Source organism: Nyctereutes procyonoides, unplaced genomic scaffold (assembly GCF_905146905.1).
Source record: "Nyctereutes procyonoides isolate TBG_1078 unplaced genomic scaffold, NYPRO_anot_genome, whole genome shotgun sequence".
NCBI classification, from domain to species: domain Eukaryota; kingdom Metazoa; phylum Chordata; class Mammalia; order Carnivora; family Canidae; genus Nyctereutes; species Nyctereutes procyonoides.
In genome coordinates, this window is record NW_026575140.1 from 8656749 (window position 1) to 8678570 (window position 21822).

General features: G+C 47.5%; 3 protein-coding genes across 9 annotated transcripts; 1 reads left to right on the forward strand and 2 right to left on the reverse strand.

Moving 5' to 3' along the window:
* Window positions 1-1756: 1756 nt before the first annotated feature.
* COG8 (component of oligomeric golgi complex 8) lies at window positions 1757-11086 on the reverse strand. 4 transcript variants are annotated; one of them, XM_055305481.1, is made up of 7 exons: window positions 10601-11083; window positions 9087-9294; window positions 7454-8281; window positions 5501-5669; window positions 4245-4450; window position 2466; window positions 1757-2307 (listed from the first exon to the last, which is right to left on the reverse strand). In XM_055305481.1, the coding sequence occupies exons 1-7, from the start codon at window positions 10978-10980 to the stop codon at window positions 2150-2152; spliced, it is 1950 nt and encodes a 649-aa protein (XP_055161456.1). In that variant the 5' UTR covers window positions 10981-11083; the 3' UTR covers window positions 1757-2149. The 4 variants fall into 4 exon arrangements, with proteins under 4 accessions (XP_055161456.1, XP_055161458.1, XP_055161455.1 ...); XM_055305479.1 differs by lacking the exons at window positions 1757-2307; window position 2466 and having other exon boundaries at window positions 3936-4450; XM_055305483.1 differs by lacking the exons at window position 2466; window positions 4245-4450; window positions 5501-5669 and having other exon boundaries at window positions 10601-11086.
* A 7-nt stretch (window positions 11087-11093) lies between these two features.
* On the forward strand, window positions 11094-12853 carry NIP7 (nucleolar pre-rRNA processing protein NIP7). Its single transcript, XM_055305492.1, has 5 exons — window positions 11094-11264; window positions 11358-11444; window positions 11537-11675; window positions 12143-12283; window positions 12498-12853. Exons 1-5 carry the CDS (start codon window positions 11209-11211, stop codon window positions 12615-12617), a joined length of 543 nt encoding a protein of 180 aa, XP_055161467.1. The 5' UTR covers window positions 11094-11208; the 3' UTR covers window positions 12618-12853.
* Window positions 12854-14137: 1284 nt separating this feature from the next.
* TMED6 (transmembrane p24 trafficking protein 6) lies at window positions 14138-21658 on the reverse strand. Of its 4 annotated transcripts, none has more exons than XM_055305491.1 (5): window positions 20333-21658; window positions 19920-20174; window positions 18617-18743; window positions 16929-17080; window positions 14138-14557 (listed from the first exon to the last, which is right to left on the reverse strand). In XM_055305491.1, the coding sequence occupies exons 2-5, from the start codon at window positions 20130-20132 to the stop codon at window positions 14324-14326; spliced, it is 726 nt and encodes a 241-aa protein (XP_055161466.1). In that variant the 5' UTR covers window positions 20133-20174; window positions 20333-21658; the 3' UTR covers window positions 14138-14323. The 4 variants fall into 4 exon arrangements, with proteins under 4 accessions (XP_055161466.1, XP_055161465.1, XP_055161464.1 ...); XM_055305490.1 differs by having other exon boundaries at window positions 19920-20203; XM_055305489.1 differs by having other exon boundaries at window positions 16929-17026; window positions 19920-21658.
* Between the last annotated feature and the right edge of the window lie 164 nt (window positions 21659-21822).

Sequence of the window (21822 nt, forward strand, 5' to 3'; positions counted from 1 at the left end):
ACCATCTGTGTTAAACATGGCTCGTAGGTGCAGAGGAATTTCCTGCCCTAAGTGCTAACCCTGAAATTCACTCTTCCCTACTTGGGAATTCTGTCCTAAGCCTTCTGTCTCCCTTGGCTTTCACTTTGGTAGTTGACTTCTAAACTCTCCTTAGCTCAAGATGCTGACTTGTGCGGTGTGGTTATTGTGGCTGATACATCTCCCTGGGGTGGGCAAGGTTTTATTAGAAACGCAGATTTGTTGCCTTGAGCTATACATGTAGTATTTAGTTGGACAAATCCTTCCTCTTAGATGGGTTTGGTTACACTAGTAAACCTCACATTGTCAACAATAAAGACTTTCAGGCTTTCTCCAAGGTCTACCCTGAACAACCACATACCCTTGGGCCCCCAGGTCAGGAAGCTGCAGGCAAATATTACTGATATACCTTACAAAGGCATCAGTAAGGACAGTTAACCTCAGAGCACTCTGAGGAAGCATCAGAATATTCTGATGCCACCCTGCAGGAGCTTCTGAACATTGTCCAAGGTCCTGGAATTCTAATTTTCATAAGGATCCATGTTTTTAGTCTAAATGAGTTTTTTACAGACCTTTCCCAGTGGCCGAGTATCCAGCCTCACCTTGGAGCAGTGCTGGCTCCTGTTTCTTTCCAAAGTTTAACGCAGAGAGAGCCAGTTCCCTTTTACTTGACCTCATAGGCCCCCAGATGTGTCCTATTTAGAGAAAGCCATACTGGGTTTGTTTAGTTAACCACTGTTTAAAACAAGTATTTTCCTAAACAACTTACTGAACTTTCTACATGGCTACTAGAATTTGGAGGACTCTGGTAAGAGTACCTGTGTTGCAAAACAACATAAAAATGAGGCAAGACCAGTATCTAGACAAACAAATGTCCTCACCTATTGCAAAGCTCTGACAGTATCTTTTTTTTTTTTTTTTAAGATTTTATTTATTCATGAGAGACAGAGAGAGGGGGGCAGAGACACAGGCAGAGAGAGAGGCAGGCTCCATACAGGGCGCCTGATGTGGGACTCGATCCCGGGTCTCCAGGATCGGGCCCTGGGCTAAAGGCGGCACTAAACCGCTGAGCCACCCAGGCTGCCCGCTCTGACAGTATCTTAAGGCTAATCATTGGTCAGTATGCTGCTAATTAATTTTTCCAAAATAAGTGTAGTGACCAGGAAGCACAAGTTTTGCTTTGTTTCTAATTGTGATAGGAGGAGGTTCACTGTTCCTCAACTCTCATCCCTCCCCTAGCCCTGATCCATGACCTCTGCCAAAAGAATGAGCCAAATCAAATAGCAGCCGCCCAAGAGATCTCTGCAGGAAAATCGTCTCCAAATCTGTTAAAGGCAGAAGGTGGAGACCAAAACTGTGAGCCTGGTAAAATGTGTGGGTACTCATTTGCAATTAATATTATTATTATTTTTTTGTTTTTGTTTTTTAAGATTTTATTTATTCATGAGAGACACACAGAGAGAGAGAGGCAGGCAGATGGAGAAGCAGGCTCCATGCAGGGAGCCCGATGTGGGACTCGACCCCGGGTCTCCAGGATCACGCCCTGGGCCGAAGGTGGCACTAAACCGCTGAGCCACCCGGGCTGCCCCCATTAATATTATTATTAAACACTTTTATGAACTGTGGCCATTCTCTTCTGTTTCACTTACACAAGCAAACTGTTGTCCAAAGCAAAGGACTCTGCAGGTAAGATACACAAGCCCTTTGTAAAAATAAGAACTCAGTGAAGATGGTCAACCATAGTCTTAAGTTGCATTTTTAAACAAAACTCTCAGCTATTTTTGGACTATGTCATTACAAATCTTGGCTATGGGGGAGATTATACAGGCTATGAAATCATGTCTACTAAGAGTGGTTATTTATCTGCCCCACTTATTACCATACAAAATCATTGGGAAATGTCTACTCTTTGGGGGGGGGTTCATTTTCTTCTCAAGTTGAAAGCATTATTTTGTCCGTGGCTGATTTCAAGGCAAACATTTTTGATCTATTCCTCCAGCTTGGTGTGGCAATGTATTGTTTTCTGTCAGAGCCAAGCCAATATAAGTTGGTATCAGGCAAGCCATGCCCAGCTCAAAGCCCAAGTGTTTGTGTTTTGGTTTCCAGAATCTTCAGATGCAGCAGGAAAATTTTAATCATTCACCTCCATCCAGTGGATGTTTGTAAATGTCTTGCTGTCCATTTTGTCAATGAACAGGCAGCCCTGCAAGTGGTCCATCTCGTGCTGGATGATACGGGCTGCCCATCCGCTCGCCTGCCACACCACCTGCTCCCCTTTGGGGTCCAGCCCTGCAAAGTAAGTTACAGCCTGGGTAAGGATATGCTTAACTGGGTCATTTTTAATTTCCTTACCTTTTCCCTGCCTCTGGCTGTTCCTGTTCACAAGAGGCAACATCAGAAAGGAATGTAGACAGCAGCCCTGTCCTTCCCAGAAAAGATGCCTCAACTCTGCCCACTACCAAGCACTCCATGCGGTTCTAATGCTGACAGGTTGCAGGACTTACTAATGGGTCTGAGGTGAGAAAGGATCTTCCTAAGGTGCTTCATTTCTCAACAGTCCTCCCATTTCTGAAGTCCTGCTGATTTACTTCAGTTTCTCAAAGTATTTCAACTTGGTGCAGTGGAAGATAAAGGGATACCGTTTACTTTCTGACCTGGACCAAGCGGCTTACTCAAGAGGAACAATCCTCTCAACTCCGGCAACAAATCCCATTCCACAAAACATCCTGTGGTGTGACAAACCAGGAATGGCTTATCACCCTGGGCCGGGCAAGGCTGGGCCCCACTTCCGCCCTTCCACCAAGAGGGATCCAAATGGTTAAACAGTAAATGTGCGTGAGACAGCAAGTGAGAGGGCACAGGGCAGGGGACCTGGTGGGAGGTAACATCGAAACTAGCCCACCTTCCCAGCCCAAGCTACACACCACAGACGAGCTGGCTCTGCTGTCCCCAGCCTCCATCCCCATAGGTCAGTCGTGAGTCACATCCACTCCAGGAGCCTGCACTTCCACAGGTCTGCACCTTAACCGGAGCTTTCCGAAAACTTGCCCGAGACCCGAGGTCGCCGCCTCCGTGGTCTGGGGTAGAGGCGCACGCGTTTGCCCAGCCACCCCAAGGCCACCGCCACTACCCCCCTCTTCCCCGGCACCTGAGATCTGCACGGCCTGGAAGCGGGGCACGCAGGCCAGGAAGCCGGCGACGCTCTCGCAGCCCTCAGGGAAGGTGACCCGGCGGCTGTCCAGCACCCGCAGGCTGGGGTTCACCACCACGCGCAGGGGGAAGGGCTCCATCTGGCGGGCCTCGCGGAGGCGCGGCGCGCAGGCGCGGAAGAGCGCCTCGGGGAACTCGAAGGCCAGCACCTGCAGCGGCACCCCGAGCTGGGGGGCGCTCAGGCCCACGCAGTGCCGGCGCCGCATCACCTGGACCAGCCTCTGCACCAGCCGCTGCAGTTGGGGGCCCGCCAGCTGCGCCGGCTCCACCGGGGCCGCCACGGTCCGGAGCGCCGGGTCCCCGACCTGGCACACGTGTGGGTACGGCGGCTCGGGCGCGCCCCGCACCAGGCGGCGCACGTAGCGCCAGTACGACCGCTGGCGCGCCGGACCCTCGAGGCCGTCCCGGGCGGGCGCGGAGCTGCAGGCCCGGCCGCCGCCGCGCGCCGCTCCCCATGCCCACGGCGGGGCCCGCGCCCGCAGCAGCCCCAGCAGCAGCCCAGCCCCCATCGCAGTCGCCCGGCCGCCGCCGCGGCCCTCCCCGGCCCCCGTAGGCCGGCGCTCCCGCCGCGGGGGATGCCGGGACGCGCAGATCGCGCGCGCCTTCCGGGACGCCGGCGTGGCACGCCGAGCGCAGCCCGCCTCCGTGACGTCACAGCCTCATTGCGAATTGCGGTTTTTTTTAAAGATTTTATTTATTCACGACAGATGGAGAGAGGCAGAGAGGCAGGGGGAGAAGCAGGCTCCATGCAGGGAGCCCGACGTGGGACTCGATCCCGGGTCTCCAGGATCACACCCTGGGCCGAAGGCAGCGCTAAACAGCTGAGCAGAATTCGGTTTCTTACTGTATAATCAGCCACGTGTAGGCGGGACCCAGAGGTTCCCCCTCTCATTCGTTGTCAGCCTCCCCCGGGGGCTGTCCCGTGCCCCGCGAGGCCCGCCTCACCTCCCTGCGGACGCCGCGGGGGGCAGGGGCGCGGGTGAGGTGTCCCGGTCGGGCGCCTCCGCCGAGCCCACGGGCTCCTGCGCACCGTCAGGGTGACCTGCGGCCGTGGCCTCCCGGCCGGGGCCCGACTCGGCGGGGGGCGCCGGCCCCAGCTCCTTGTCCTCCAGACAGAGGACCAGCTCTCTCTTCGGCAGGAGGAAGGCCAGAGGCTCCTGGACTGCGGCGAGGTTCACGTGTCCAAGGTTTCCGTACTTGGAGAGCTGAGCGGGTGGAACGCCTAACCCAGGGGGCAGAGAAAGTGAAACAGAATAACGTTTCAGTAAATTTAAATGCTGATGTGTCCCAGGGAAAAATGTGACGGACACAATTTCGCTATATTCCATACAGTAAACACGCGAGACTGAAGGTAATCCGGAACAGCACAGTGGAGGGTGGCCTCCCTGAGCCTGTATGACTGTGTGTGTGACCCAGTGACTGCCCTGCTGGGAGCTCTGTACCCCTGCCCTGGCTTCGAGAGGTGGCACAGGGAAGGGAAGGCAGACTGGGAAAAAGCTTTTTAAAACACCTCTGGACATTTCATATAAATAGAATCATACATGTGGTTCTTTTGTGCTTCCTCCACTTAGCCAGATACACACGTGTTATATTATTTCATCGATACGAAATGTCCAGAAAAGGCAAATCTGTTGTAACCGAAAGCACATTAGTGGTCCCAGCGGCTAAGAGTGGACCTTGGAGAGTGACTACATTGGGCGGAAGGGAGCTTTCTGGGGTGATGGAAATGTTCTAAAATTGGATGGTGGGGGATCCCTGGGCCACGTGGCGCAGCGGTTTGGTGCCTGCCTTTGGCCCAGGGCGCGATCCCGGAGACCCGGGATCGAATCCCACATCAGGCTCCCGGTGCATGGAGCCTGCTTCTCCCTCTGCCTGTGTCTCTGCCTCTCTCTCTCTCTCTCTCTGTGACTATCATAAATAAATAAATAAAATTAAAATTGGATGGTGGTAATGCTGTATATCTCTCTATAATTTCTAAAAAACAATTTTACAAATTGGGTGAATTGGGCAGTCCCGGTGGCCCAGCGGTTTAGCGCCACCTACAGCTCAGGGCCTGATCCTGGAGACCCGGGATCGAGTCCCACGTCAGGCTCCCTGCATGGGGCCTGCTTCTCCCTCCGCCTGTGTCTCTGCCTCTCTCTCTCTCTCTCCTCTCTGTATATTCTCATGAATAAATAAATAAAATCTTTAAAAAAAATTGGGTGAATTATTTAGTATGTGAATTATATCAATAAAAGTAGTTTTAAAAGATCTTTCCCCTCCTTTCTCTTACCTAAGGTCTGTGCTATTTGAGCTGGTGGAAAAAGGACTTGGAGACAGCGATTTAAATAAGGAACAAGGTCTTCCAGGAAGACAGTGCAGAACTGGACAAAGAGCTCCTGCTCCCCGGTGCTGAAAGCAGCCTCTTCTGCCCGGTGAAAGGCCAGGATCACTTTGGTTACCTAGAAGATGGGGGCACCATGAGGAAAGTCACACCAAACAGTACCCTGCATTACCGTCTTGTTTAGATTTAGAACTGTGGCCACTCCCCACAACTCTGTCACTTGTCTGGTGTGTTTCTGACCCAAACCCAAACTGTTCCATTACTGGCACACTTATCAGTTCCTGTGCAAGAGCAGCAAGAGTTTCTTGATTCCTACATGAGCTGGACCAGAACTATACTGGATCCAGAAAAATGAAGCAAAACTATAAAAGGTTTCTCCTGAGTAAGGCCTCTGAGGTTCCAGGAAGCTAGACTGTTAGAAAATTATAAAAGAACACAGAAAAGAAGTTCCCATGATGGGGGACATACAAATTACAGAACAATCTAACTGACATTACAGATGGGTATCCTAGTGACAGAGTTAAGAACACAGACCCTCTTAGGGGGTATGCTACACTTCCTGGTTCAAGTCCTGGCTGTGCCACTTGGTTCTGTGACTTGCAAGAGATTAAACACTTCATGCCCTCTGTTCCTCAGTTTCCTTATCTATAGAGTGGGGCCTGCAACAGGATCTAATCTTAGGGTTGCGAGGATCAAGTCTTAATAGGTATAAAGTATGATGAACACAACCTGGCGTGGAGTAAATTCAATTCTATATAAGATATATATATATATATATATATATATAAATTACCAATCCCTGAATTTCAATGACTACAAAGTTTCAATGCTCATGCTTTCTTCCTCTTACAGGAGGCTATTAACAGATTTTTGGTTTTGGGGGTTTTTTTTGGGTAACAAGTGGGAAAGTTTATTAAAGCAAAAAGTACACTCTTGAGATATGAGAGCGACCAAGCTCAAGAGAAAGAGGTCTGGGCCCAGAAAGATTTTGCATAACCACGTCACAACTGCCACCTGGCTGACGGCAATTATAAGATGCCATAAGTTGTAAGAAGCATCCCAATATCTAAAGGTTTAAAAATGTAAAAATGTGCAGGATATCATTAGTTGTATTTCTTAGGTCTGTAGAATTCTAAGATGGTTCTTCTGACTCCCATCCCCTTGTATCCACTCCTTTGTGTAATCCCTTCCCTTGATTAGAGGCAGAATGTGTAGCTTGTTTCTAACTCATGTAAAATCCAAAGGTGAAGGATTTTGCAGATGTAATTAAAGCCCCTAATCGGTTGACTTTGAATTAATCAAGGGATATCCTTGGACCCAACTTAATCAGATGAGCTTCTTAAAAAAAGGGTTAAGGACTTCCCTAAAAGAAGAGACTCACACAGGAGAACTGTTCTCCATTGGCGTTTAAGAATCAGCCACACTGTGAACTGCCTATGGAGTGAGGTGACTTCTAAGACCTGAGGGCCTTAAACCTACAACAGCAAAGAACAGAAACTTGCCAACGTGAATGAGCTTGAAAGGGAACCCCAAGCTTCAGATGAGACTGCAGCCTGGCCAACACCTTGACTGTAACCTTGTGAGATCATAAGCAGAGGACCCAGGACTCCCAATCCAAAGAAACTATAAGATGATAAATGCATGTTGTTTTAGGTTGCTATGCTTGTGGGAGTTTGTTATGTAGCAGTAGAAAACTAATACACTACTGAATCATTATTACATGAATTGTTCTAGGTCCCATGATGGGGGACTAACCAGAGCTCCTCAATCAGAAAAATCTCCAAAACCCCACTAAGCCTCAGTCTGCAACCACCTATCACATGGACTGGTTTATTTTTTGCTAAAGTCTGGCCACCTGTTACCAAAGAAAGCCCCAACAGAGAGCCAGCAGTATGTGCTCACCTTGGCAAGGGCATCCTCCAGGACCCTCGTCACATCCTGTGCCAGGGCCACAGGGCAGCAGAGGCGCAGATCATTGAAGGCAACCAGAATATTGTTGAGGAAGCAGGCAAGGGGTGGGAAGTCTAAGAGCACCATGGGTGGCTGCAGGGTCCCCGGCTGAGTGACTGGCACGGCAGCAGGCAGGTTACTGCTGCCTAGGATGGCGGGAGTGGAGATGAGGGTGTAGGAATTCATCTCATCCTGGAACTTCTCCACTGCCTCCTGAATTGCCTTCTGAAAAGTGCTGATGGCTACCCGCTGGAAAACAGGAGCCAACTGGCCCCGGAAATCAACCCCCACCCGGCTGAAGGACAGCCCAAAGTACATGCACTGACCCAGCAGAGAGTCTAGACGACCACCTATCCCCCTGTGAAGGTCGGTCTCCAGCACCTGCAGGAATTGTGACACTCTCTGTAGCACCCAGCCATAGAAGATGGCACTCTCATCCACAGTGTGCTCACTTGAGACAGGGGGCAACAACGGGTCCTCGTCTGAGAATATGGCACGGTACTGAGTGATGATATCGAACAGATGGACACGGCAGGCCTCAATGGTTTTTGTGATGTGGAAATAGGGATCATCATTGGGGATGGCAGTCAGGATGGAACGGAGCCAAGCATCTCGGGCCTGAAGAAACTTCACCCTCAACTCAGCCTCCGTGAAGATATCCATGCACCGCAGGAAGCCAATGACACGGAGGCAGGCAGGGAGCTGGATGTTGGTCCTTAGTTGCTGGATTAGCTGGCTCAGCATCAGCTGCATGGACTGGCGCACTTCGTTCACAATGCCCTGACAATATAGGGGCTCAGTCACACCACACTGGGAAAGACACTTCCGAGACCCCAGCCCACTACCCTGAATAGTGATCAGCATGCCCACTGCTTTCTGGATACATGAAGACATAGCTGATGTTACAGGCTAACCAACAAAGATCTCATCTGCTGTGGCCAGCTGGAATTATTCACTGTGGCCTACAGGCCATTTGGTTCTCCTCCCTCACCTGCTCCCCAAGCTGTCCTCTTGCTCACTGCAATCCAGTCGCACTGGCTGTCTTTATTTTTCTTTCCTTTTTTCCCCTTCTATCTTTGTATTCCTTAAACACTCCCAACTTGTTCCCTCCTCAGTCTGCTATACTTGTTCCTTTCACTTTCTGGTTTGCTTTTTCCCCACATCTTCGTATGGCCGGCTCCCTCTCATCTGGGTCTCATCTCTCCAGCAGAACCTTTCCTGACCACTCTACCTGGGGTACCTCACCCTAGTCTTCTACCCATTCCCTAGTTTCTTTTCTTTAGACACTTACCATTATCTCAAAGGATCATATTATTTATTTATCAAATGTCAGCTTACATTCATGAAAGCTAGGGCCTTGTCTGCTTTTGTCTCATTGTCTCCCCAGCACCTAGGTCAGTGTCTGGCAGGTGACTACCACTTATCACTTGCATGAATGAATCATGTTCAAGCCTGCCTGGCTGGCAGAAACCAATATGAAACATGCAAAGTTTCCCTAAGTTTTCCGCCTGAAGGTTCAGTGATGACCACAGAATTACTGATTATAAGAACATGAGTTCCAGTCCTCTGGGGGCAGTCTGGCTACCTGGATGACAGGGATGGAGGAGTACTTCCTTTCCAGTCGGCGTACATAGGCTGCGAGCTCCAGGGCCTCTTCATAATAGCTGTTCCGGACACAGGTATCCATTAGCTGAGGAATCTCCAGGATTTCCAGGATTTCTGTGTGCCGGTTTAGAGTCAGGGTGTTCATCCGGCGGTTGGAGCTGATCTCCTCAGCCTCTTTCACAAAGTTTCTAGTAAACAAGAGAATATTGGTCGCTCACTGCTCTACATCCAAAACTTAGCTACAATTACCAAGCATTTACCGCGAACTATGATTTAATCTTCACACCAAACCTGTGATGCCCTTGAGGCAATTTTAATCCCAGAGAGGCTAGGCAGCTTGTCCCAGATCACACAACTAACGATAAAAATATGTGAACCCAGATATGCCACTTAACTGGCAGTGGCAAGGTACTCAGGCTCTCTGAACTTTTTCCTCATTGGTAAAATAGTACTAGCACCCACCTCATAAGGATGGGAGGATTAAATAAGAGGATGTATATAGCATCAGCCGCCGGGCTGGGGGCGCGGGCGTGGGGAGCCACGGCAATAGGGAGGCCAGCGGCCGACTTCCGCTTTAACACAGAACCTGACGCACAGTAAATGTTAATCTTAGCTACTTTTTTCTGTGATCACTAACCAGCTCAGAAGCTACAACCTTACCCTCAAGTTCCCTCAATCTCTTAGGCTGCTGTTCAACTTTTATTTCCAGTCTTCACTTCTCCGTAATTGCAGAGACGAGACCTGCTTTATGAGGTCCCCCCACCTATTCTGGAGGAAATGTCCAAGGACTCAAAACTTGAACTTTTATCGTTAAAGGCTGAAAAGCAGAATTAATGATAACAGGCTAAGGATCTAGAGAGGCATAATGTGGCTTTAAAAGGAGAGACTTCGGGGATCCCTGGGTGGCTCAGCGGTTTAGCGCCTGCCTTCAGCCCAGGGTGTGATCCTGGAGACCGGGGATCGGGTCCCACGTCGGGCTCCCTGCGTGGAGCCTGCTTCTCCCTCTGCCTGTGTCTCTGCCTCTGTGTGTGTGTGTGTGTGTGTGTGTGTCTCACGAATAAACAAATAAAATCTAAATAAGTAAAAGGAGAGACTTTTTGATAATTGCTACTGCTCCAAGTGGAAAGACTTTGTGGTCAGCCTTCCGTCCGTGAAAGTCTGGGCCGGCCTGCGAGTGGACCACGGCGGGGCCGTGCAGGCTCAGCTACGTCCGGCCCAGTGCAGGTGCTTCGCGCGGCTTCTCTCGTCCGACGGTCCCGCGGGGCGGGACGTGCTGCGGTTCGCCATTCCGACTTGGAAGCTTACCCGCCGCGCCCCTCGGCTGTCCCAACGTCCTCATACACGAAATGGGCATAACAGCACCTACCTCGGAAGCAGGCGCGCGGTTTAGAGGAATTTTTAAAACGCTCGGAGGAGAGCCCGACCCAGGGGAAGCGCTAGGGGAGCGTCAGCTACTCCAATGGCTACAAGCCCCGAGGGCCGGGCCCGCCGCACCTGCAGCTCTGCTGGAAGCTGGGCAAGCGGCCGAGCAGGCGGCCGAGGGACGACTCCACGTCGCCGAAGAGGCGGTGGATGCGCTCGGTGCACTCGGCGCCGCGGATGAAGGTCTTGTAGTTGGCGAAGGCCAGGTCGCGCGTCTGCTGCAGCAGCTGCGCTCGCTCCTCCGCCAGGCGCTCGGGCTCGCGCCTCAGCCGCTCCAGCCCCGAGCCGCTCAACTCCCGGAGGTAGCGGCCCACGTCGGGGCGCTCCCGCCACTGGGCCTCGGGGAAGCGGTCCCGGAACAGCGACGCCAGGAGCCCCTCATCCTCCACCTCCCCGAGAGCCGCTGCGGCGGCCGTCAGCGCGGCCGAAGCGACCGCGGCCGGCGCCGCCATCTTCCGGCAGCAGCGTCACTTCCCCTCCGGCCCAGCGGGGGCGCTGGCTCGGAGCCTGGGGCCGGAAGCAGCCCGGGGGGCGCGTCCGCCCGGCTCTCCTCCCCCGCGGGCCGGCGGGCGGGGGGCGCGGGCGCGGGGAGCGACGGCCAGGCCGCCGGGGAGGCCGGCGACCGACTTCCGCTTCCGGCCCCGGGGCCGGCGGATCCGGCGCTGCGACCCGGCGGCAACATGCGGCCTCTGACTGAAGAGGAGACCCGCGTGATGTTTGAGAAGATGGCGAAATAGTAAGAGCGCGCGGAGGGGGAGGGAAATGCGTGCGTGGCCGGGAAGGGCGTGGGGGAGCGGGGCGCTGACCGCAGGGCCCCGTTTGCCTTCAGCATCGGCGAGAATCTCCAGCTGCTGGTGGACAGGCCGGACGGCACCTACTGTTTCAGGCTGCACAACGACCGCGTGTACTACGTGAGGTGAGGTGAGGCGGCGCCGCCGGGCGCAGCGGGCCGGGAGGACGCGCCCCCCGCCGCCCTCGTCGACGCCTCCTTCCCCCTCACCCCTTCAGTGAGAAGATCCTGAAGTTGGCCGCCAACATCTCTGGGGACAAGCTGGTGTCGCTGGGGACCTGCTTCGGGAAATTCACCAAGAGTCACAGATTCCGGTTACACATCACAGCTCTGGATTACCTCGCACCCTATGCCAAGGTGTGTGGGGTGGCACCGCGTCGGCCCTGGGGAGGAAGGAGTCCGCGATGAGGGCCTCGTCGGAAGGCGGGTCCGCGGGCCGCGACAGTGCGCGGGTCGGTGCCGGCAAGTGAAGGGGTTGCAGGGCTTGCTGCGTGCGCCTGGCGGGGCTGCGGCCGGTTGCGGCCCGCGGAGGAGGAACGCCGGGGCAGACGGCTCTCAAGAAAAGCAAATCCGTGTCTTTGGCGAGAGCCTGGTGGGATCCGGAGAAAGAGCTCTTAACTAATCCGTGAGTCGTAGAGTTGAAGAACCGCCTGGCAGGTCTGTTGAGGGAGTGACCATCTGAGATGACCCGACCATGCCTCTTTCTTCTCCTAAGATGCTTTCAAGAAATCAGTCCCAAACTCAGCAGCTGGCTTATCTGTAGGGATACAGCAGTTAGCTTTGTAAGGTCTCTTGGATTTCATTGTTTTGTTTTGTTTTGTTAGTATAAAGTGTGGATAAAGCCTGGAGCAGAGCAGTCTTTCCTGTATGGGAACCATGTGTTGAAATCGGGACTGGGTCGAATCACTGAAAATACTTGCCAGTACCAGGGAGTGGTGGTGTACTCCATGGCAGACGTCCCTTTGGTGAGTAGAGATGGTAGCTGTTATAAAAACCGAGCATCTTTTTAATCAAGAAGGATGTATATGCAATCTGTGCGCTTCAGAGACTAAATTCTCAGCACCTTTCGAATTTCTTAAAGAACTATATATTTTTGATCATTTCTTGATTATTTCTATCCCTCAATGCGTGCCTTTTGAATGACTCGAGTGAATCAGTGTCTCTTCTTTTGAATCCCAGGGTTTTGGGGTGGCAGCAAAGTCTACACAAGACTGCAGGAAAGTAGACCCCATGGCGATTGTGGTATTTCATCAAGCAGACATTGGGGAATATGTGCGGCATGAAGAGACATTGACTTAAAACGAAATCATCGCAAGGACTTATGGCTGTGTGGAACGGCCTAGCTTTGTTTCCTGTGTCTGTGTAGGCTCCATCATCATGTTGAATTTTGTCAACACTGTGACTTCTTCAGGGACTTCTTAGTTTAATATTCTCACTATTACGGACGATGCAGGTTGGATTCTTACGCGGAAATGGCTCAAAAATGGTGTTTCAGATCTTTGTGACTAAAAAGAATGCTGTGTTTTATATTTGAATCGGAGGGCTGCTTGTTTTGAGTAACAGGTTCTAAGTCATTCGAACCGAGGACAAGAATAGCCAGCTTATTGTTATCTGTGATAACACTATTTTCCAAACTCATGATAAGACCACAATAGATTTTCTTCATTATTTTTTAATACCATGAAAGTTAGATACTGCCATATTAGAATGGTAGGTCACATGTGAGATTTTACAAATGAAATTTGGATAAAGTAATTTAATTTTTTCTGCTAATTTTCTATATAGCAGATGCTGTGTGGTGTGCAAGAAAACCTTGGATTCAAACCCCAGTTCTGACACCTACCAGCTGTATGACTTTGGAGGCATCATTAAACTTTGATAAGCTTATTTTTTTTCTTTCAAAAAACAGCTTTAACCATCTACCTAAGAATGGTTTTTAGAATTACAAATCATGTTTGTAAAGCACTTAGCCCGATGCCTGGCTCATGTTACATATTAAATGGAAAGAATTATTTTTATATTGCATATACTGGGTATTTGTTACTAAGGATAGGATCTCATGAGTATAGTTTGATTATACATCTTGGTTCTTATTCTTTTTCTTAGATGTTTATGGTACCAGGCTAATGTTATTTTCATCACCGTGATTTCTTAAAATGTGATTTCCCTTACAAACCTTTACTAACCTGACTGGACTAGACAGAAAGCGCTAATCAGACACTGAAATAATTCAGCTCCTCTATCCTTGCCCATGCCTGCCAAAATTATTTTTGAAATTATTAAAATGTTTTTTAAAAATTGAAAAATTCTACCAAGTTTTATTTTTATTTTTTTTTTTATTTATGATAGTCACAGAGAGAGAGAGAGAGAGGCAGAGACACAGGCAGAGAGAGAAGCAGGCTCCATGCATCGGGAGCCCGATGTGGGATTCGATCCCGGGTCGCCAGGATCGCACCCTGGGCCAAAGGCAGGCGCCAAACCGCTGCGCCACCCAGGGATCCCAATTCTACCAAGTTTTAAGAAACTGCCTGTATTTAAAACATTTCTTTAAATACATTGCTTTTTTTCCTGCTTATTTTAATTCGAAAGGTGACATCTCTAAAAATAAAATTTTCAAATACAAAAAAAAACCATGTTTTTGTATGCAACATGTAAACTGAGATTTATATGTTTTTGTCCCATTTTTTTTCAACTCTTCTCCCTCCCAAGGTTCTGTGTTAACCCTCTAGATAGACTTAGTAAAGGTTAAGGGACTGCTGCATGAAGAATAGTATTTTGATGGTAGCATTTAGTACACACTTTAGTAATAGCTAATATCAAAAGTTGCACATTATTTTATTGCCATTTTGAGGCAAATTGGAAAGGAAAGGAAAATAATAGACTAAGATGTTCTAACAAGATAAATTGATTTTTTTTCCAATAACTTTATAAAGCTCATTTGACTGAAGCTTTGACAAAGCTTCTGCCCCAGAAGAAAAGAGCTAGGGTGCTGTAGTCATCGTGGCTTAGCATCTTGGCTTTTTTGTGTCTGTAGTCTTTGGGACATTGAAGAGACGCTTCAAGAAATACAGCTGCAGGATTCCAGAAAGAACAATAACAAGGCTCTGAGCTGCTGACCACCAGTTCACATAGTTATAGTTTGATTGGAGAAGGAAAAAGTCAGCCATTTTCCTCATGCGGGCAAAGTTGTAGTATCGCCACATGTGAAAGATATTGTTCTGCACCTTCCATGTACTCTCCTGTGGTACAGAAAATGAGATTTTTTTTAAAAAGATTTATTTATTAGAGACAGAGAGAGGCAGAGGGAGAAGCAGGCTCCATGCAGGGAGCCTGATGTGGGACTTGATCCTGGGTCTCCAGGATCAGGCCCTGTGCTGAAGACGGCGCTAAACTGCTGAGCCACCTGGGCTGCCCAGAAAATGAAAATTTTTTTTTTAAAGATTTTATTTATTCATTCATGAGAGAGAGAGAGAGAGAGGCAGAGACACAGGCAGAGGGAGAGGGAGAAGCAGGCTCCATGCAGGAAGCCCGATATGGGACTCGATCCTGGGACTCCAGGATCACGCCCTGGGCCAAAGGCAGGTGCTAAACCACTGAGCCACCCAGGGATCCCCATGAAATTTTTTTTTAAAGATTATTTATTCATGAGAGACACAGGGACAGAGAGAGGCAGAGACACAGGCAGAGGGAGAAGCAGGCTCCATGCATGGAGCCTGACATGGGACGCGATCCCAGGTCTCCAGGATCAGGCCCTGGGAGGAAGGCGGTGCTAAACCAACCGGCTGAGCCACCTGGGCTGCTCCAGAAAATGGGGAAAAAAAAAAAAAAAAGAGTCCTCCTTGTCTCCCAGCTAGTCTCACCTGGGTGCTCACAAGCACTAATCTAAGTTATCTGATAGTTGAGTATCTTATAATTTTATGATATGTAATAAGTTGGTTATTGTAGTTGTTAGTAAAGCTGGTTTTGCTGTATATGAAAAAAGGTCTTGACTTTAGTTTAAAAAGACATGATTTTATAATGAAAAATTTCAGTGCTGAAACCAGAAAGCTCTTACCAGAGTATTTCTAGATTTAGACACGTACGGACATCGTTGCCATTCCAGTGATGTCTTCTGTTCTTTGTGTATGGTAGAAGATGAGGGCCTGCAAGCTTCTTATTAAAGGACCAGACAGTCAATATTTTAGGCTTTGCAGGCAAGCAGTCTCTGTTGCAACTACCGAACTCTGCTACTGTTAGCACAAAAGCAGTCATGTGTAACTGTCAAATGAGCAGAGCTGTGTTTCAGTGAAACTTCACTACAGAAACAAACAATGGGCTTTTGTGCATTGAAAAATACTCTCGAGAAAGTGAAAAGAGAATGGAGAAAATGTCTGCAAATCAGTTACCTGATAAGAGACATATCCAGAATATATAAAAAAACTTACAACTCAATAAAAAGACAACCCAATTTAAAAATGAGTAAAGGTTTTGAAGAGTTCTCCAAAGATCTACGAATGGCCAAAAAACATATAAGACGCAAAAAAAAAAAAAAAAAAAAACCGCTCAATGTCCTTAGCCATTAGGGAGACCATTCAAAACTGCAAAGTACAACTCCACAGCCAGTAGGATGGCTGTAATAAAAGAGACAGTGGTGACATGTTGGCAAAAATGTAGAGAAATTAAAACCATCAGATACTGCTGGTGGGGGGATCCCTGGGTGGCTCAGCGGTTTGGCGCAATCCTGGGGTCCCGGGATCGAGTCCCGCATCAGGCTTCTGGCATGGAGCCTGCTTCTCCCTCTGCCTGTCTCTCTGCCTCTCTCTCTCTGTGTCTATCATAAAAAAATAAATCTTAAAAAAAAGAGATACTGCTGGTGGGAGTGTAAAATGGTTTAGCCACTGGGAAACAGCAGTTACTCACAGTTAAAACAGAGATACTATGACCCACCAGATTATACCACTTCTTGGTCTACATGTTCACACAAAAACTTCATGGGTATGTGTTATTAATAATAGCCAAAAAGTGGACAACCCAAATGTCTACCAGCTCATGAATGGATAAGCAAAATGTGGTACAGTCCTAGAAAAGAATATTAATTATTCATAAAAGGAAATGAAATACTAATAGATGCTACAATATGGATCAACCTTGACAAGACCAAGTGGAAGGAGCCAGAAACAAAGGCCACATTGTATGATTTCACTTGTACAATGTACAGAATAGGCAAATTTATAGAAACAAAGTTAATTAATGAAGGATTGCCCAGGACTAGGGGGGTGGGGGAAGGAAGAATGACTAATGGGTACGGAGTTCTTTTTGGGGTAATGAAACTATTCTAGAATTAGATGCTGGCGATAGTTGCAAGACCTTGGGAATATACTAAAAACCACAGAATTGTACATTTTAAAATGGTGAATTCTATGTTAATCAGGCAGTGTGCCAGATGTGGTTTGTGTGCCATAGTTTGCCAACGTCTGTTATAAAACAAGTGAGGAATTTGAGGAGCTCCAAGTTCCAAAAGGCTTTAGATCCCCATGCCTATTTGGTTTCTCCCCAAATGAGCCTTCACTCAGATGATATTATGGATTTCCAAGGGTGTTTCCACAGATGTTTCTCCCATAAAATAGTTACCTCAATTGCATCCAGAGTATCATTCAGTCGCTTTCTTTCATTCTTCTGTTTGTGGTCCATCTCAGGCCCCTCATAGAAGACTCCAAAATTGAGGTACACTTGCACAGAACCAAAGTGATTTTGCTGATTTTTTAGACAAAGCTGATAAAAACCTGTAGGAATCCCTAGATCATTACTAAATCTCCAGCCTTTGTTGATCTACCACCCTCTAGATTTCCCTGGAGATACTTGTTTACCAGTATTAAAGGTACTACTGTTGTACCTTCTTTTTACTCAGGAAGTACAAAGATCCAGTTTTTGATGTGGAAGACCTTAAATGATCTTCCATGAAACTTATTTTACTAAGTATGTTACAATATTGTTTTGCTAAATAGTAGTAACTTAGTTCTATGAATTAGTAAATTTGTAAATAAATTTAAGCAAGTTAGTTCTATACTAGGTTGGAAACAATGTTTTCTTCAGGTTTTTCAACTTATGTTTCTCACATCTCTTATTGAAGCTCTTCTGCTTAGCAAAATGAGTTGAAATTAAGAGCATGGTGTTTGCCTGCTTCTTGTACATCATTAGAGCTGGGGGATGCCATCTTGAATTTGAAATGAGAAAAAAATGATGTGAAAAGCTATCCTGCCGGAGTAATTTCTACAAGGTGGTTTGTACAGGAACTGATGGTTTAGGATATGTACGAGGGCTGGCTCTTAACTGGGGTTGCTACCTGTGTGTGTGTGGGAGTGGGGCAGAGTGGGATTAGAAAGGTTTGGCCCCATATTTGATTGTCAAAATGATTGGAAGGCACTACTGGCATGAAGGGGCCAAAGATGCTAAATATCCTAGAGTGTTGAATATTCTGTGCTACACAATGAAGGATTGTTTTATGCCCTGGTTGAGAAACATTGTCTTTTTCCCGTACACCTGGTTCCTGGTTGGTAGAGAGGGCAATTAAAACTACCCCGAGCTGGGGACATCTGGGTGGCTCAACTGGTTAAGGATTTGCCTTCGGCTTGGGGCATGATCCTGGAGTCCCGCTGTGCTGCGGGCTCCCTGCTCAGTGGAGTCTGCTTCTCCCTTTCCTTCAGCCCCTCCCCTAGTTTGTGCTCTGTCTTGGGGGAACGGGGCGTCGGACCAAACAAAACTGACCCATGCTGTCCAAGGTGGGGACAGAGTCCATCTGGCTATAGAAATTTCCTGTGACTGGAGAAGTGCTTTGTTGTAGAGGGGTAGGTATTTTCATGGCTATGCATTTCCTTTCGTTCTGAGTCTGCTGTTTAGTAACTGGCTCAAGTATTCTGATAACTAGAAATGCTATCCTGTGAATACATTTGTCAGTTGGAATTCTATATTATAAGTGGGTCTGTTTTGGTGACTTTCTCATAACCTGATCACTTGGAGACAATGAGATAAAAATTGAGCTTCTGGACCCTGGAGACCCTGCCCCAATCTGCCAGTAGACTGCCTGCTGCTTAATGTCCTCTGCCACCAGCAATCTCCAGGAAAGATTTGATGTTGATGTTGAAGGCTGGTTTTTGGTGTTCAAGGCTGTTTAGTCCCCCTACCATTTGATCATCCCTGTGTGAAAAAGCCAGAGCTTTTACATCTCAGGTACTTAAGTAATTTCAGTACTTTCCTCATTCTTGACCCAGTTTCAAAGAAACTTAATGACTATTATAGTAGCTGTGGTGATGAAAACAGACCTGTCTCTTTGGTAGAGAAGTTAATCTGGCCCCGAACATTCTGAGAGGAGTCTATGAGGAAACCCTGTGGCGTATGTGCAGTGGCAGCAACATGCCGGTCATGTGACATTCCCACTGTCCGCTGCACCTGCCAAGACACATTAAAGGGGGAGAAAAGCCCCTGTTGCATCACCAGGAAGCTAACTGGTAAGACTGACATTCTTGATCATCAGCACAGTGCTTCTCCATCAGAGATGGTCCGCCCAGTTCTCTCTGGGAATTTGGATTGAGACAAGAGGTGCTGGGTGGAGGGGAGATAGCAATCCTGAACATTCTATGTTAAAAACACTACTGCAAGACAAACTGCCCAAAATGCCAGGAACACTCCTGTTAAGACCTGTCTCGGAATGTACATCTGGTGTGTATGGATCGATATGTATGTCTTTGGCTATAGAATTCTTGATTGTACCTGCTTGGTTTTGATGCCTTGGTGGAGTCCCAGACCTGGGCTTACTTGCTACTTGACAGCAAATAAATAAGGCATTCAGTAGGCACCTGTCCCCAAGCTGGGTCTTGATAAGCCCAGGCTACAGTGAGCTGACGAGTAGCTACTGTTCTTAGAAATTCAGAAATAAGAAATTTCTCTAATAAGCTAACTTAAAATAGCTTTGACTTACAGTGGAGTGGAACAATTTAGAAAGCTAAAAGTTTTCTAAGATAACAAAGGAAATGAACAACTGCTGACTCTACTGCTGAGTCCACCATCCTTGGGCACTGTGGTGAAAGACCAACAGATGGATAAATGTACTTGGCCTGGAAACAGGCAACTTGAAAACATTTACATTTCTGAAGAAAAAGAGAAACCCTGAGCCAGTGATTCTTTAGTAAAGCAGAAGGGTAAATGTTGCTTCCCCAATCCCATACACTGAAATCTCAGGGTCTGTTGCCAAAGGCCATGTTAAGTTTTCATTTGATTTTGTACCATATCCACATTGTTTCAATATTTAAAAAAAAAATAGATTCTCTCCCCTCTCATCTCCAAATCTGAGTTAATATATGATCACCTTTCCAGGAAGAGGCAGTCTGTTTGTCCCATGGTTTTGAGCACACCTTCATTGCCCCCAGAAGTCAAGCCATATGTTCTAGTGATTATTCATCCAAAAAGAGTTTCCATCTGAATGCAGGTCCATTTCACTATGAGGTAGGGCATCACAGCATAAAACAACCAGAATCTTGTATTTGAATAAAACCTGACCCACTTTTACAAAAGGAAACAAGCAAAAAAACAAGTCCCCAGTATGGCCAGAGGAGCCCATGTACTCACCTCATAACTGAAATAGAAATAGCCAGTCTGGCGGGCAAATTGCCAGAAGCATTCTGTGCCTCCTGGAGGGATCATGATGGCAAAGTCAGATCTATCCGCTCCATCAAAAAGCAGCTGGTCCCCAGAGCCACTGAGGGGTTCTGTCTTCTGGCTCCTAGCAGAAGTCACTAGGTTCAAAACTACCAGTCCAGCTCCAAAAAGCAAAGGGAACATGCTGTTTTCTGGAGACTCCTCTGCAGGTGGACTGCTTGCAGTCTGGTGAAACCAAGTAGTTTGGACAATTGCTAGGGTAATTATTAACATATAAGTCACACTTAGGCCAATTTCAGTGCCACACATGGATATTCCCATGCTTGGCTCACAGGAAGAGCTTTCATTTTTACCTCAAAAACTCAGTGGCTTCCCAAACCTACCTCATGGGTGCTAGAGAGGATCTACTTCAGAAGAGGCACTTCTGTCATTCCTGTGGGCTATCCTGTGTCAGTTCTTCCTTCTTGGGAATAAACATTGGGTAAGTTTATTTACAACCATCTGAATATTCGGACGTTTTCCTGGAGATTTGTTTCCCCTATTCACATCAAGTTGCTAGATGATGCCTATTGCTCTGATAAGACATGTGGGGCAAAACTATTTCAACAAAATTTTTTCTGCACAGTGCTAGACCTTAGCAAAAAGCACAGCACAGAAGTGTGTGCAAAATTTTTAATGGACAAATAAAATGAGCAAGAGGCAGCGGTCAAACTCCTCCACTGATAATCCTCATTCTACTTTTCCTCTAAAAACACACTTAAAGACTATATTGTTCAAACCCTGAATCCTTCCTCTTTTATTTATGACTTCTTCACTCACAGCAGCAAAAAGGCTCATTGAACACCGACTTCATGGCTGGCTTTAAGCTAAGAGACTTACTTGCTTCCTATGTGTTCTCACCACAGCACTGGGAGGGAGATTCCGATGGCTGCTCACTGTCCCAGAGGCATAGCTGGTGCAGCTAGGGCCCCCAGTGAATCTCACATTCTACCCTACCAGGACAGTGTTTCTGTCCGCCTCTGAGCGCTGACAGTGCCTAAATGTTTTTATTTCAGCCATAATCTTAAAAAAACAAAAACAGCATTAGCACCTTTTAACCAAGTCAGAATTCATTGCATTGATTCCCAAGTGGTTATACCTTAAGTGTTACAAGCTACTACGCAAAGATGACTTTATAATTGTGTTCAGTTCTAGCGAAGGCCATGTGACATCATAGTACTCTGCAGGCACAGTGGCTCTACAACAGTCTTGCTAAGGTGAGGGTGGGAGAGACTAGGATCACTTCTCAATGCATAGGCACCCCCCGCACCCCCATCCACATCCTATCACTGCTACAGTCTTAACATTACCCATGTCATGAGCAGTGACTTAGATTCAGCAAAACAATCCTCAATTCACAGTACATTTTATAGTTCTATAAAAGCTGTAGGCATAGTTTTATGTTGGCACACATTTCAGGAATACTATAATAAAAATATCCCTAAAGTTATGTTAACAAGTATTAATGGACTTATACATTTCTCAATTTGAGAAACACTGGGAAGGACAGATATCCTACTTCCCTAAATGTATCACTTCCCTAAGTGTAACATCACTCTTCTACTTAGAGAGCATGGTCTAGTAATATGAGAGTGGAGGAGATAAAAGCTTCTGGATCCTAACCCCATTTAGAGGAAGACCACAACTAGTTGCAATCAGATCAAGAGAGACCTGGGTCTCACTTTTTCACTGTAACTTCATTTGGGGTTAACTGGTGGAAAACAGTAGTACCAAATCCCAAAACATGTAAATAGATAATAAAGCTGTACAAAGTTTCTAACTTGTAGCTACAGGATGAATTTTAAAACTGTAGCATTTCTTTATACTTTGCCTT